Below are 15,468 nucleotides of genomic sequence, written 5' to 3' on the forward strand. Positions count from 1 at the left end.
TTAATCTACTCGGCTTGCTTCTTTTTGTTGGTTTAATTAAATTTATGTCGATGAATAATTATCTTCGTTTCGTCTTCTCTCTTTTCTTCTTCATTTACGTTCATCTCTTTATTCTATCATCACTTAGAACCCTATAACCTTTTCCCATTCCTTTTATGTGCCTTTTGTGGAAGGAGTCGGTAGTTGCAGCTGCATTGGCTGTCCAAGACAGAGTCCGTGGGAGCAACTGTGACAAATCCTGATTCCTTTTCTGAGGAGTTTCGAGTATATCCTGTTCCTGGTTCTGATACTGTGGGTGACCGCTGGGCGCTGCGCAGTGCCACCCTACATTCTCTTTTTGTTATCCAATGAAATCATATTATACCTATTAATCAGCCTCTCTTTCACATCACAATAACCTTTACATGCAGTAGTAAATCGCTGAAGCAGTACTACAGCAGACACAGTAAAATGGTATCACTACTCCTAATGGTGGATGCTCGTGGAAGTCCGTGAATCATACAGTTCCGATGATGACAGGCACGCTCAGGAGCCTTCGTATCGGAACAGATTCAAACACAAAAGTTTCTCGTCCTCACCTGTCTTCCTTTTCCATTTGTTTGACACACTAGTAAACGCCAATATCTGTTCTGAAACTGTGATTTGTTCTTGTGACTCGAAATAAGAGGCTGGTTCATGGTACAACTAAATCAGGTTTGCATATGCCTTGTCTTAATCAAGGATCAGAAAAGGCTTTTCCTGGTGATGGATAAAACAATGAGAGTCTAAAAGAGGCCTACTACAATCGCAGACATCAAGAAGAGTTGATGGTCAACATAGAATAGTACTTATTTACTCCACAAAGGTCGAAGAGAGGCTCGGGTCAATCTACTTTAGCTCCTTTGGAGTTATGGGAGACATGGGTTAATCAGTGGAGGAGGTGTTTGAGGTGGAGGAGATGATTGGTGTGAGAGGGGGAGATGATTGGCACGAGAGGAGGGGTGGCTTCTGTCACATGGGAATGGGCAGGGAGTGTCTTCAAGGGGGAAGGAGCAGGGAGGTCATTCGCAGCGGGAGGAGAGATGGTGGTGGCTTTTTGTATTTAATAGTTTAGTGTTGTTTGACTGGCATATTTGACCGAGGACACCCATCATTTGTTGTGGTTGCTGCGTTGTGTGTCAGGCCATTGCTGCTACTTCTGACTTCTGCTCAGACGTAGCAATGCGCCCTCTCTCTCTCTCTCTCTCTCTCTCTCTCCCTCTCATCTGTGCTAATCATCCATTCCCACGCAGTGACCGCATACCCATTTGAGAGGCTCGGTTGCTATCTCTTCCTCACTCTATATGTCCCAAAGGTAAGCACTCTGTCGCTCTCCCATAATGACCTCAGAGTTACTGCAAGTAACTCGATCGGTACCAAACGCATGCAAGTCTAAATTGCTATCCATTTCCGACAACTCTACTGCACCAAGTTGCCTTGGCTTCACTGCTGGAACTAGAGCTTGCACATGCAACTCATGCAGGATGATGTTGTTGCAGTCATAAACCTCAGCTATAAAACCCTTTAACGCATTAGAAAATGTTACACCATGCTGTAGATAAAGTGTCCGTGGCAGAAACTTTATGCTGTTGGATCCAAACACAGAAAGGAGACTTTGAGTGCAGAATCAATTTCCACTTACGAACTCTTCTCCCCCCGTATACGAAGACTCGCTCACTACTCGGATCAAAGGATCGATGAAAAGAAAGAAATACTTTTGCTTCCCACTTCTTGAAGAAGATGGCTCTCTGAGCAAGGTGTTGTTACCATTTCTGCTAGTCTATAAGCTCCCTGCACTGGATCAAATTTAATGGAAACAAAGAAAGAAAAACGACAATATAAGAAGAAGAAAGCAACGCATGAGATGTTTCCACACCCATCTGTCGTAGTATCTGTAAACCTCAAATGTGATGGATGGGTAGCGATCTTGGGGTTTAACAAGCAGAAAGTTGAATGTAGAAAGAACACGTTGGATCAAGAATAATTCGTTTAATCATCAAAAACAGCATAGTGCTTCCTGTTTAACATGCTTTTTCAACTTTTACTGTGCAAAGGGAACAAAGCGGTAATGATTTATAACAGTCATCGCACTCTCACACCCCCCCTTCCCCCGTACACACAACAATTCACGAGCCTGTTTCCTTCTGACTCGCCTTCAATCATTATCGAGAAAGAAGAAAAAGAAGCATAACCCGCCGTTACCGTTTCAATTCCCCGACTCACCCACCCGCCGTTACCGGGAGCGTCACGGCCGTTACCTGCGCTACGTGTCGATACGAGGAAGGGTGTGGGGGGATGCGACGAGGAGCGAAACGGTCATTTCAAACCTGACAGGGGCATTTCGGGAAGGAAAGTAATCGTGGGCGGGCGATGGGATCTCAGGGAACCGGTCAAACCCGGCCTTTGACCGCGGCACAGCCAATAGTGGCTCAGTGTGTCAGGTCCTTTTGTCCACCTCACCCCATCGGAGCAGACGCCGTCCTGTACCTGACTTCATAGCGCTGTGGGCCATGTGTCGTGGGACGCGGGTACGTTTGAGTTAGGTACGATTAATGTACGCAACAGAACAAGGGAGAGCCGCACAACCCAATCAATGATCGGCTTTTCTTATAACGAAAATGCCCCCGAGGGGAGAAGCCGACAAAACTAGCCGTCCCTTTCGCCCGTAGACATCTCCAGGTGTCACTGTAATTGACCGTATGCACTAGGGGCAACGTTGTCCTCCGATCGAAAATAAAAAAGCCTGATCCCTCCGGCCCCACTCTCTTTGACCGCAATAGTCGTTCCTCCTCTTTCCCAAATCTCACATAGCAGCCCAAAAATAAATAAATAAAATAATTTAGAATAAGCAGAAATTGGGAGATTTTCTTGTGCACCACATGTGTGTACGTCGATAGTGGCCCACCATACGTACAAATCATGTAGCGGGTATCGTGCCACATCCCTAGAAACGAGAGAGAACGGAGGACAGGAAGGGTAATCTGTCGAAACAAATCAATAATCGCACCCAAAAAATTGATACCCGCTTGAAGGCCATTTATTTACAACCGAACCACCGACTCGTGTTGGGCCAGATTGGGAGAGGAGACGGTCCGGTCCGGTCTGGTCTGGTGCGGTTCACCTGTGGTCGCCGTTGCGGTGGTCGGCGACAAGGGCGTGGATCGCGCCGGAGAGGTTGTTGACGGCGGAGATGAGCCCGGCGAAGCCCTGGCGCCGCATCTCCGTCCGCTCCTCCTCCAGCCGCAGACGCCGCTCCTCCAGCTCCACCAGCTCCCGGTGGCGCTGCTCCCGCTTCTCCTCGCACGCGAGCAGGGTCCGCGCCAGCACCGTCGCGCTCCGCACCACGCTCGACCCTAACCGCCGCAGCCGGCGCCGCTTCGCCTCCGGCTCCGCCGCCCCCGCCTCCTCGTTCTCCTCCGACTCCGACGATTCCGACATCTCCACTGCACCAAGAACAACAAGCATAGACTAAAGAAACAGCGACGATCGAAGAAGAAGAATCCGATCTTTGACACGTAAAAGGTGAAAAAGGCGGCAACTTTAGGAAGATTAGTGATGATATTTGATCCACAGAGAGCTCAAAAGGAAGGCTTTTTAAAGTACATCAATGGATATTCTAGCACGTAAAACATATACAAGACTGTAGCTTTAGAACATTTTTCGTAGTTTTTAACTCCGAAAGATCGAACCGAAAGCTTGTTAATACTTTCCCTTATACTTTTTATAATCGAGATCTTTATGCAAGTGAACACCTTTTGGTTTTCATGATAAAAATACTGCATGGAAGAAAGGTGGGGGAGATGGGTTGTGAGTATCATATGGCACTGTAGTTAAATCTTTATATTAAAATGGAATCAGATCTATTCTGTCATGCCAAGGAAAGCTTATGTGTCAAAATAATATCATCTTTCTGATAGGAGAGTGTGTATTATAATTCAAGGGATATATAAAATATATCATACTATATTATTTCCTAGATATATTAAGATAGAATGAAGCAGCAGGCAAAAGAGCTAGAGACATCCGAAGGGAATGGGATGGGGGCGTATCACAGAAAGATTGCATCTTTACTGTCACAGACCACTAACCTTTTCGTTATCTTGGAAACTAGTCTGATTTTAACTTTTATAGCTTAGGACAATGATATAAGGCCCCAAAAATTTGTCTTTTTTTTTTGCGTTGATTAAAAGAGTATTGTAGGGAGCAGAAGAGAGAGAAAGATTATTACGGGCATTAAGGATCCAAGCGTACCGGAAACAGACGGCTGTGCTGGCGGTGGTGGGGGTGGCGGAGGAGGAGGAAGAGGAGGGGGAGGCGGAGGGTTGGCAGGCGGCTGTGGCAGCCGGGGGGGCGAGGGCGGTGGAGGGGGTGGACGGGAGGAGACCGGGGTGGCGTTGGCCCGGCGTGCGGCGCGGCGGCTTAGGACGTCGGTCAGGGCCTCAAAAACCTCGCCGGCGAGGTTCGTGGGGAGGTTGCGCTCCTTCCGCTCGTGCCGCTCCATGGCCCAGTAAGACGGTAGCTCCCCGCCGCCGGCGCGGCCCTCGTAGCCGCGCACCTTCTTGTAGTCGCGGAGGAGGTTGTCCCACTTGTCGTTGCACTGGTTCTGGCTCCGCAGACAGCCGTTGCGCCAGCAGTAGTTCTCGACCCACTTCCACCGTTGCTCCGCGGACCTGGGAACGGCCACGGGGCCGCCTCCCGCGGCGGCGGAGGGGGAGCAGTGCGCCAAGGAGGAGGAGGCCCCCGCGCGGCGTTCGTCGTCGAGGCGCTTGGCGGTGATGAGGATGAGGGTCTCGTGGAGCGTCCAGTTGCCCTTGCGGTAGCATCGGACGATGCCGCCGGCCGCGGAAGGGGAGGCGGGAGGCTGCGCATGCGGATGTGGCGGCGGTTGGTGGTGGTGGTGGAGGAGGGCTAAGGCGGAGGAGTGTTCGGCGGCTTCGGACATGGCTTTTTGGGCATTGGCTTCTGCTGCGGCTTTTCTTCTCCTCTCTCTTCTCTCTTTCTCTCTCTACGCTTTTCTTTTTTAGATTACAGAGAAAGGAAGAGAGAAGCGAAACGGATAGCGAGGCGGAGCGGGAGGAGGGGACGGAGTTAAGGCTTATAGTGGTCGGAGGACAGGTATAATATCACCCTTTTTACGTGTAACCCCCTACTCAAACTATATATTCCCAAAAACGCCTTACGAACCCCCCGTTGAACTTTACGATGACAGAAGCGCTCGTTATACTTTTTGCGTTTTACCCCCTACTAATTTGTTTATTCCCAAAAAAGCCCTAACACCGGCACGGTCCAAATTAGCTATGTAACGTTTTATGTTCGACGTCGGGGGGGTTTTCCATACCGAAGATTATGAAGTGGGTAACGTCGTGGTGAGGTTTATTATCCGGTGGTGGAATTTAGGAGGGGGGGTGTCGATAAGCTTCATGCGTTTTCTATTGTGGGTGTGGAGGGCCAGAAATCATAATCTCGTGACCAAAAATGCAAATGTAATCAGATGGAATTCTAAGAATGATGTTGGGAAATAATTTAAACAGCCTAATATTCTGGTCCAAAACTCAGTACACTGATTGAGTTTGGGTCAGATTCACTATGTGGACCACAGCCTTACGGATTTAGATTTAGGTGCATGTAATGCGACAAATTTCGGATGTCGTCACCAACAAATTTAGTTTTCAGTGGGTTGACTTTCAACTGAAATCTTACATTTTTCGATCAATACATGGGTTTATGATATTTTAGTTTAACACACTTCAAGATCTTATGATAACATATTCAAGAAGCATATTAAGCTTGTTTTCACTTCAAGATCTTATGATCAGAACCATAGAAACCTTTCAAGCGCCATCTGATGAGTACAAGCAAAGAAACCAACCTCTGATCTTTTGCATCCGATATCATCTTCTTCATCTGCAACATCACAAAGTTTTGACAGCTTCTTGGTCGGAAAGTTTCTCTATGTCAAAAGCAAGCATTCCCACGGCTGCAGCTTCGTGGAGAGTGAGAAGATAGCCACAGGGATAAGATAACTGAGCTGCTAAAACCCAACACTTGGGTGTTTGGGCCAAGAAACAGTGTTAAAGCAAAAAACACAATTTATTTTCAGTGTCAACACCAAGATCAGAGATTACAGTACCCTCTCTTCTGGAAGACGAAGCTCATCCAACTCTATCGGGAACAGTAACAATAGCAGCCATCAGTTTGCTACCCTGAGCATGATGAATGGACAAGAGAAAGTAGTGAATATGAAAAGGTCGAAGCCTGAATTTTGATCGTTCATATGGTCTCAGCAGCATCTACAGATGAAATAAATGGGGCATTTTTGGACCTTTTTCATTGAAAATAAGTGGCAGATTAAGTAACCTTAAAGGACTGTATTAAGCAGATGAGGAACTTAAATTGTACAAGTATTCTATATACTTGGCTACCAAACTTAAATTGTTTGTTTCTTACAGGCACACATTTCTTTGCAACCAAAATTATTCTTTGACAAAATGGGGAGAGAAGGTAAAGAAGTTCACATTAAAAATGGTTTTATGAAACATTTTGGCACCAAGCTAGAAAAAGGATATAAGACACATGATTCCAACAGAATGACCTGAAGAAGAAGAAGAAGAAGAAGAAGAAGAAGAAGAAGCTGAGTTCTCTAATGTAAAGCAAACAAAACCTTCTATTTCTCAAAAGACAAATCAAAGAAGCATTAGAAAAAAAAATGAATGGGCAGGTGAAATTCCTAAAATCCCTTTTCCAGGAGAGATTACAAGTCTTGAATACAAGATATTTAGAAAAGAGAGAGCAGCAGCTACTTAACAAGGAAGAAATCACCATCAGAGTTTAATAGGAAACTTTGTGCATATATACATATATATGCTGCCAAAATGAGAATTCATTGACACTTATATGCTATGTGCTGCCACTAAAATGTTCTGAAAATTATACTACAGTGGATATTAATATGCTTGGCCCCAAGAGGAGGAAAAGAAGAGCATATGCAGACCTGGGTGCTGAAGGCTTGTTCATGCCTCTTCTTCTTCCTTTTCACCATAGGAAGAATAGGAAAAAGCATGGAAACTAAACAGAACATTTACTTTAGCATAGTGCAGGTTGTAAAAGTGTGCTAGTAGACCCTATATTATGCCAAAATCTCCCTCATAATTGTGTAACCACATGATACTAAAATTCCAGCAAGCCACTTGTTTATTATTATCTTTTGGCCTTTTTTCTTACAATATAATTATTTTAGTTTCTTAGAAAAGAAAAAAAAGAATAGAAAAACAGTCTGTGTTACTGCAAACAGCCAAAAAGATAAGACATCCAGGTGGCTGTTTGATATCCTTTTCCTTGAAAGAAGATTCAAGGCTTTAATCAATCGAGGCACATCCTACTTCCACCACAAATTGATAAGACTCACATGGTCTTACCGCTTTCAGCCGCAACAGTGCCTTGAGAACACCTCAAAAGGCCATTTGCAGATGATCAGCTACTATAAGAGATGGTTGTCGCCATCAAGTTGTCGTAGTTGGAGTGGCGTTACGAAGGTATAGTCACTGGAGATTCATGAGCTACTTGTGAGATAGAAAGACTCCCATCGATGTATTTGATTCCTGCAGTCTATAAATAAAACAACTATTTATATAACATAAATCGACTTTCACAATACCCACATCTTTTACTAAGTGAATTGATACGTTCAAGTCACATCTGTAAAATAAATAAATAAAAAAATAAATAAAAAGATTTATTTGCAGTCTTCATTACCCTGTAAATGTTTGATATAGACACTGCACGTAAGTACTCCCTGTATTCTGGAAACCCATAGGCGGTTTGTGGGTGCAGGATGGGGAGGAAGACGATCGGGTACAGACAGACAGAGCGGCGAAGAGCTTATCCGTGTTCCCCTGTCCCGGCAGTACAAAAGAAGGATCACGAAAGCTGGTTTGTGGATAACGCCGAATCTAAAACCCAATAAAGTCTCATGAAAACCCACCAATGCTTATCCTCAATGCACCTGCTCCCTTTTTATAGCCTGCTCTCGCCCTACAATTAAGACTCAGCTTTCTTCCCGTCTCTGCGCAACGACTGCTGCTGTCGCGGTTCATGTCAGAATCATATGAAGCTGAGGATTATAGGCTTGGAATGAATCGGTGGAAGATCTTAGAGGGTGCTGCTCTTGCAGGGTTAAGCGCATGGTAGGGTGGAGGGAAGCCTTAAGGTATAAAGCAGGAAAGTCGAGAGGCATCATAGTCGAGAATGGATGCTTCTTTGATCCCGCAAGGCAGCCATGGGACCATGGTTGAGGAGGAGGAGGAGGAGGAGGAGCTAAGGTCTGTGTCTTCGTCGTCGGAGAGTTTCTCGAGCAACTCGAACGCTTCTTCCTCGTCCTCGGACTCCATGGACGACGCCACCTCTTCTGCGTCGCCCTCGTCGCCTGCAACTGAGAAAGACCAACATGATCGCGAGCCGCTGAATGAGATGTCTTCGCTGTTAGCTCATCTTCCGTTGAAGTAAGCATATATCCTCAAGTACACTTCCATGATTCAATCTGTCGAGTGCTTTCGGCCTCATGCTTACGTGCCTTCCATCCATGTTTGGGGATGTACATGTTGTATGAGATTCTCATCTGCTTACATCTTGTTGTATGAACAGGAGAGGGCTGTCGAGGTATTACCAGGGGAGCTCTCAGACGTTCACATCTTTGTCCGATGTGAAGTGCTTGGAGGATCTTGCCAAGCCTGAGAGACCACACAGGAAGAAGATGAAGTCTTGCAGGAGTTATGTTTGGGGATTGGACAATCAGAAACCACTGTTTCCCAAACAGTGTTCCAAGACCATCACAAAGAAAGCTTCCAAGAGTTCATTGTCTTGTCTTGGTGGAAGGAGGCACAACTTTGTCAGTGGCAGGCCTGCTGTCCCTCCACACAGATCAAGCAACTTCTCCGGCCAATCCCTTTTGCTTGCCTAATCGAATGGTTGTACAGTTTAATACTGATCAGAAAAATTTTCATCTTTTCCTCAGAAAATTAGAGAAGATGTCTCTCTCTGTCAAATATACATCAAAGAATATCCAACAGATTGATGAGAAATTAACCAAAATAAAGCTAAATTTTCTGGCAAAACTTCATCTTTCACTTCAGAAGAAATTGGGAAAAAAATTTGTTAGTTGATACATGGGTTGAACACAAGTTTTGTACTGGGCTGCTCATACTCCAAATTAGATTTATATTCTGCTGAATGTTGATGGTAGATTTTGAGTGCTTTTAATCTTGAAGGACAAGTTGTTGGTTCTCTTCCCCTTTTTTTTTCCTCTTTTTTTTTTTGTGTCTGAGACAATAAGGCATTTTACATCAATTAGGTCAAACCCAAAATGGAATATTCATTCTTGTCATTTGCAAAAATAAAAATGTGGATAAGTATTTAGTAATAGGATTTCCATCTTACTTCACAAGACAACTATTTCATGACTCTTATTAGCTATTAAAGATCTTGCTCATGCTTGATAGTATGATCACTCAATTTTTTCTCTAATAGCGACTTCCCCTAAATTACTACTCCAAATTTGAGCACTCTCTATTTGCAAAAGAGAAAAAAAGTGGGTAATAAATGTCACTTTGGCCTTTGCAACTAATTGAAACAAGAAGAAAGAGAAAGTTGGGAATATCACTCAAAATTGGCAAAGAAAAAATAATGTTGATCATCACACTTTAGCATTAACCAAGCTCAGAAAGCTTTATAGCAAGAACTGCCAAGCACACTCAAAACATAACAATGAGCAGTGCAGCAATGAGTCAGATCTCTGGAGGTACTCGAGGCAGCCCCCTCCAGTCCACTGCATCACAGCACTAACTGTAGCATTTCAGCCATATCTCACACCACCAAATCCAGTACAAAGACTTGCAAACTTGCTTCCACCATGATTGCTCCACTGCACAATGCAGAGATGAGGAATACAGGAAATTGATTGTGTTGATTCTCTTCACATGTGGTATGTTTCTTCAGCTACACACCCTGAGAGTAAAATGTAAGTGAGCTGCACTTTCCCCAGAGAATTTAAAGACCGAGTTGAGATCCATTTCTTTGTCTGATGGCCAGAGTGAAATATATTAGAATCGTCGTCCCCAAGCATGACCTGCCAATTAAGACCGGAGAAAGATATAATCAAGCATTATCGTTTTAGGAGACATCTGAGTGTAACTTAACTACAAGTAAATAAAACAAAGCAAGGAAGCATCGAAATGCAAATGGTGAACTGTCAGGATTCAAATGAGTAAACAGGTACCAAGTGCTGATAGACCTCGAGCAATTGGATCCAATCAATAATTGGATGTTTTCCATGTTTAGCCATTTAAGGCACATCAGCCTATGACAGCTTCAATATATTTGCAGGGTCCATTGCCAAGGAATGCTCATTTAATTGGGGAAGGGACCACGGGTACATGACATAGCAGTAATGATTGCCAACCTTATTACGAATTTTTCCTACATTTGAATTTTTGGTAGGTAAAGTAGTTAAGAAGTCCAGGTGACCTTAGTAAAATGAACGATCCAGTTACAAGTAATTGATGCCACAAACCAATTCACAGTAACGTTTGCTTCTGCATTCGTAGAAAATGAAATTGCGTCAGTAAACAATGAAGTATTATTATCACTAAAGACTGAAATGCTTATTTGCTGTGTTAGAAGTATCCTGATGGAAACTAATCCATAGGACAGGGTTGTGGTCAACCAGGTCAGACTGGACCATAAAACAAAATTGATGTTTGTGCAGGTTGAAGCATCATCTAATTGTTTGGCAACAAGTTTGTCACAGGCTAGTACTTAAGGTTTATATGTTAATACTATTACTGAAATTTTTCATTTTACAGAAATTACTTGTCTAACAAACAAGCATAAAGCATCAAATTCGTCTTGTAGATGAATAAGAAAATGGTCATGAGAATCATTATGAAAAGCTGAAGAGGAAAATTCGAAAATATCTGATAACAAATGGAGTTGCACAACTTAGTATGATAACATGAGTTTTATAGAATTCAAATGGTCGGTCATGCTGTTTCCGTAGTAAATGTTTATCAAGGCACTTACATGGTGGCAAAGACAAGAAGAACTCTGTGTGGATGGATGACAGATAGACGATTTAATCTTTTGTGCCCTTCTCCAGAATCCAGAAGCATGGGAGCATTTGCTGCAGATTGCGCTGTTGTGAGAGATTTGTTTGTCAGCAGGGACTGCTTCAACTGCTCCAGCTGAGAAGGTGCAGCTGCCAAGAAAAAGGCATTCAAGTTAAAAGTCAGGTGGAGTTACTACAATTTGACAGTCTCATGCCATTATGAGAACATTGGCAGATAGTGAACCTTAATTTTTAACAGCACAAACAAGGTCAAGTTTCATTCTCAATATCCAGTGTGTCGCAACGTTACACACTTGTTGTAGAAAGTTCATTTTCTACGATGTACACACAATTATAAGTTACAGAGTTAACAATGTACAACACAATGTTATGTGCCTTTTATCGAGGAAATTAGTTGTCGTAGAAAGTTCATTTTCAGAAATAGGTTGATACTGCTACCTGGTACTGGCTGATGCACAAGTCAGTTTTGTGCAGTTAACATAGGAAGCTTTTGAGATAGAATATTAAACCAAACCAGTTTTTAGTGTTAATTACATAAGCTACATACTTTCCAAAAATTCAAGAGGGTCATGGAAAACAGGATTATGTACAGCACATACCTTTGGCCACAAGCCTTTTGGTTTCATCATCTGCTTCTTGCTCATCACTAGTCCGTTTCTCCATGCGGTTTGATCCCTTACGAGAAAGTGCCTTCTGTAAATCATCGAAGATCTATAAAGCTAACAAATCTAGCAACTATTTTGTATATACATATTCCATGATATTTATATATACAGCAAAGAAGGACACAGTTGAAAATTGTAGTACACACAGTCATCTTTGGACTCCCAGTGTAGCATTTCTCTGGTGGCTGTGTAAGATTGTCAATGTCCAAAACCACATATCCCCCTTTATCCATGGCGGTGACCTGGCATTGCAGAGAAGTGGATGGAAATCATAAGGTGCTAAAAAATGAGACAAACAATATCACATGAAGGCACCAAAGGAACTTCAAGAACACCAAAACAAGGTGGCGGATCACGTTCCATTAAACAGATGTTAACTAACTAAAATCTTGATTTAAACCGTGTAACCAAACTCACTTTTACTACTGCAACAAATATCACCATATACAAGCTTTGTAAGAGTTTCCTAGTTCTGCTGTTTACTTTTTTCCAACAAGTATTCCAATCTAACAGCAATAGTCTTCCATTTCCACATTCTTTCATTTTTTACATTCAAGCTGACTGCATCAGTGTGAGAGTGGTGGTGTCATTACCAGACAATTGCAATCACTAATTTGCTATTACATTCTCCTCTTTATGATTTCCGATCTGTTTATATTTCTCTTGACCTTATTCTTGATCAGTAAACTTATTCTGCCATCCCCTGCATTGTAGCAGTTAATAGTTAGTGTCATTCCCACTTGCAGTCTTAATGTTTGAGAAGTCATCAGCATCAAAGAAACCAAAATTTTATACTAATAATGTTCAGTAACTTGTGTTAAAGACTTAAAGTCACTTCCATCTTGAGAAATCACTTCAAGTAGCTTCTAATTCCAAGTCGGCTGCCACCAAAGGGCCTCTCACTGCTGTACAATTTTAGATAACAGAGAGCTTGGCAATGCACATAGTAACCTCAACTGCATCATCACAACGCTCCAAACAGTGATGTTCTAATAGGTCAGACCTAGCAAATTATTTATTAGGACATGCAAAAAGATGTATCCCTTTGAAACGGAATCTAACAATATCTTTTTGGTCCCACAGAAAATGGAGCTTATCAAAGAACAAAGTAGACCTATAATTAATTGCATGTGGATCTGAATCGTATATAGCCCACCCCCATTTTTTTTGCCATAAAATAACATATCTGTATGCAAGCATTTTCACAGGAGCAACATGATATAAATGTGGAAAAGACCAAACGGAAATTTCCATTTGAATCCAATATCTGTAGATATTGAATGCTGGTGATAGAAAATGATGAGGCAAAAAAAAGGAAAGAAATATTTTTTTGAACAAAAATTCAAAAAGCCAAAATTTCAAGAAGCAATGAAGAACGAAGAGGAACCACCGCTCTTGCTAATATACTCATCTGAGGTTTCTGTCTCTCAATTAGCACTATGGTGTTCCTGAAGAAGCATCTAAACCTATAAAATTGCCCCTTTTTGACATCTCTTACGTTTGATCCTCAACTGAAAACAAATGGAGTCAATGAAGGGAAGAGAAGCCGCCCTTTTACATACAAATTGCATATTTTGATGCGTGGAAGGACAGAAAAATGAAGAAAAAGAAGAGAGATGAAGACTACAAATGTATGCAGAGCTAGAAAAGGAACATGGTCACAGAATAATGCAAGAACTAGATGTCTACTAAACCAATGTACTACTACATAGAAGCAGAACCCTCAGAACGAAACGCACATGGAGTAAGATTTTCTCTTCGTTTCCTTATCGTACTCGAATAGTAGAGCTATCCAATGTGGATGAGAACTGTACCTCTTTTCTCAACAGGAAACTGGAAGCGAAGCAAAAGCAGAGAAGGCACAATGGAGAGGAAACAGCTGTTGGAAACGAATACGATGGCTTCTTTTTTCCTTCTTCCCTTTTGCAAATGTCGATCCTACCATCGATTTGTGGGCATAACTACTCTCGAGATGGGGTAAGAGGGCAAGAGCACCAGGCTTTAACAGCCACCTTGGCCTCAGAAAAAGAGAAAAGTGCAGCAGCTGCTGCTGCTGCAACACCACCACCACCACAGGAGAGAGGGTCTCTCGGAACCGAGGAGGCACTGCAGGAAAATGTCTCCCATTTTATAAGGTCCTTCCACAAATGGCTCCCATGCCATGTCCATCTCTCCCTTTGTCAGCAAAAAAATGCCATTTTTAACTGCGTGACAGCCAGCAAAAGAATGCCTGTGAGTTACGGAGAGAAAGGTGTGCGCAAGCATTAGTTTAACCTGGATCCCACCTACACTTACTGGATCTCATCACGTGTGCTGTTCTTCTACTTGCTGGGGAGTTCAACCTCCGCAAAGCCCGGGTTGTAATGATCGCCCTGATGAATTCGGATCATACTCTACTCCCGACGATCCTGTTAAGTAGGTGGATCGAATCTCTCCTGTATCTCGTTGTCTCTTCTGGCCTCCGAGATCCCATCACTCTTGCGAGTTTGCAGAATGATTCAGCCAATCTAAATTATACGGTTCATTCTTGCACGAAGAGTTGATGTTAGTATCCAACACTTGCATGAAAACGCAGCTGGTGATCACCACAGAAAGCGTTATGGGACTCTCCATTCTCGTGTTCGAAAGTTCAAGCTATTAAGTGTCAGATGCATCAAACGCATGCTCACAAGAACCTGCACAGCTGCGCGGGAAATTGCACAAAGAACAGAAGAAACATGGAGTGATGTCATGTCCATGGAAGGCTCCCAAGAATAGTACATCAATGATTCGTTGCCCGCTCACGGGACTCGAAATCGTACCCCAAGCAGTCTCCCATGAATACAAAATGGCGTGGAAGCCATGTCGGTCAGGATTATAAGTGCAATTTAATGCGTCTTTTCAGCGTCTGCCAGCAAAGGCAATCCACTTCCCTACCCGCTACTCTCATCAGCTTAGACTCAAGCTCGTACCAACCAGATTTGTTTACTTTCTTTGGTCGCTTCCTCACGTATGCATCTCTCGATGAACAGAGCAGCAGATGAAACCGGAAGGTTCAGAGAATGAAAGAAGCAGAACTTGGGATGTCTCCGACTTTAATTATTGCTGGGAATCGACTGGCGGTCGAACTCTCTCTCGACTTCACAACCACACGATTAAGATAGACTCTTCCGAGTTCTCTCTGCCCTCCATCTTCGTCTCCATTTCCCTGCGGGAGTCAAGCAGTGATCTCGAATGTAAATTTCCTCCCATGGCCATCACGGACTCAGGAAGATTTGAATCGACCTTGGTGGTTCCAAGCTCATCAAACGCTCGACTCTCTCCACAATCAACGCCATGGGTCAGGCACATGCGCGTTTTGACGTATCTCGATGATGATGATGATGATGTGAGGATGGAGCGGGCAGAATTGGGTAATGAATCTTCGGACTTCTGGCACGCAGAGTAGTTGGTGGTGGTTAGTGGACCTCAGGGGTTTATTAATAAATATAATCTTAAAAATCTAATTTAAAAGTGGATTAGAAAAGATTCGATGATTAGATAATCATTGCCTACAACATTATACTTGATGTTAAAAATATATCCTGAACGATTCATATTTAAGATATTGTTTTCTTTCGTAGTCGATCAAATATTTTGGGATGTTTGACGTGTTTGGTGAGTAAAATTCTAATTCGATTCAGAACC

At 43.1% G+C, this 15,468-nt stretch overlaps 3 protein-coding genes and 1 long non-coding RNA gene across 4 annotated transcripts in view; 1 reads left to right on the top strand and 3 right to left on the bottom strand.

Moving 5' to 3' along the window:
• Positions 1 to 2,863: 2,863 nt before the first annotated feature.
• Positions 2,864 to 5,130, bottom strand: LOC135605369 (trihelix transcription factor ASR3-like). Its single transcript, XM_065095375.1, has 2 exons — positions 4,270 to 5,130; positions 2,864 to 3,461 (listed from the first exon to the last, which is right to left on the bottom strand). Exons 1-2 carry the CDS (start codon positions 4,958 to 4,960, stop codon positions 3,136 to 3,138), a joined length of 1,017 nt encoding a protein of 338 aa, XP_064951447.1. The 5' UTR covers positions 4,961 to 5,130; the 3' UTR covers positions 2,864 to 3,135.
• A 624-nt stretch (positions 5,131 to 5,754) lies between these two features.
• On the bottom strand, positions 5,755 to 7,141 carry LOC135605370 (uncharacterized). Its single transcript, XR_010484423.1, has 3 exons — positions 7,010 to 7,141; positions 6,149 to 6,221; positions 5,755 to 6,062 (listed from the first exon to the last, which is right to left on the bottom strand). It is a non-coding gene; the product is annotated as an uncharacterized LOC135605370 (long non-coding RNA).
• A 976-nt stretch (positions 7,142 to 8,117) lies between these two features.
• On the top strand, positions 8,118 to 9,140 carry LOC135604940 (protein OXIDATIVE STRESS 3-like). Its single transcript, XM_065094590.1, has 2 exons — positions 8,118 to 8,516; positions 8,659 to 9,140. The coding sequence occupies exons 1-2, from the start codon at positions 8,263 to 8,265 to the stop codon at positions 8,972 to 8,974; spliced, it is 570 nt and encodes a 189-aa protein (XP_064950662.1). The 5' UTR covers positions 8,118 to 8,262; the 3' UTR covers positions 8,975 to 9,140.
• Positions 9,141 to 9,640: 500 nt separating this feature from the next.
• The window catches only part of LOC135586864 (uncharacterized), a 7,673-nt gene continuing 1,845 nt past the window's right edge, over positions 9,641 to 15,468 (bottom strand). Inside the window, exons 2-6 of the mRNA XM_065094451.1 lie at positions 13,617 to 13,763; positions 11,949 to 12,044; positions 11,737 to 11,830; positions 11,092 to 11,266; positions 9,641 to 10,138 (exon numbers count right to left, since the gene is read on the bottom strand). Coding sequence (XP_064950523.1) covers positions 10,060 to 10,138; positions 11,092 to 11,266; positions 11,737 to 11,830; positions 11,949 to 12,044; positions 13,617 to 13,763 — 591 coding nt within the window. The 3' untranslated portion in view covers positions 9,641 to 10,059. The remainder of the gene's footprint in view (positions 10,139 to 11,091; positions 11,267 to 11,736; positions 11,831 to 11,948; positions 12,045 to 13,616; positions 13,764 to 15,468) is intronic.

Source organism: Musa acuminata, chromosome BXJ2-2 (assembly GCF_036884655.1).
Source record: "Musa acuminata AAA Group cultivar baxijiao chromosome BXJ2-2, Cavendish_Baxijiao_AAA, whole genome shotgun sequence".
Classification (NCBI taxonomy): domain Eukaryota; kingdom Viridiplantae; phylum Streptophyta; class Magnoliopsida; order Zingiberales; family Musaceae; genus Musa; species Musa acuminata.

Bases quoted from the DNA above. Each gene is read 5' to 3' on its own strand.
- LOC135605369 (XM_065095375.1), bottom strand. From the start codon at position 4,960: ATGTCCGAAGCCGCCGAACACTCCTCCGCCTTAGCCCTCCTCCACCAC. The intron at 3,462-4,269 runs GTACGCTTGGAT...TTCTTGGTGCAG, and splicing joins AGCACAGCCGTCTGTTTCCG to TGGAGATGTCGGAATCGTCG.
- LOC135604940 (XM_065094590.1), top strand. From the start codon at position 8,263: ATGGATGCTTCTTTGATCCCGCAAGGCAGCCATGGGACCATGGTTGAG. The intron at 8,517-8,658 runs GTAAGCATATAT...TTGTATGAACAG, and splicing joins TTAGCTCATCTTCCGTTGAA to GAGAGGGCTGTCGAGGTATT.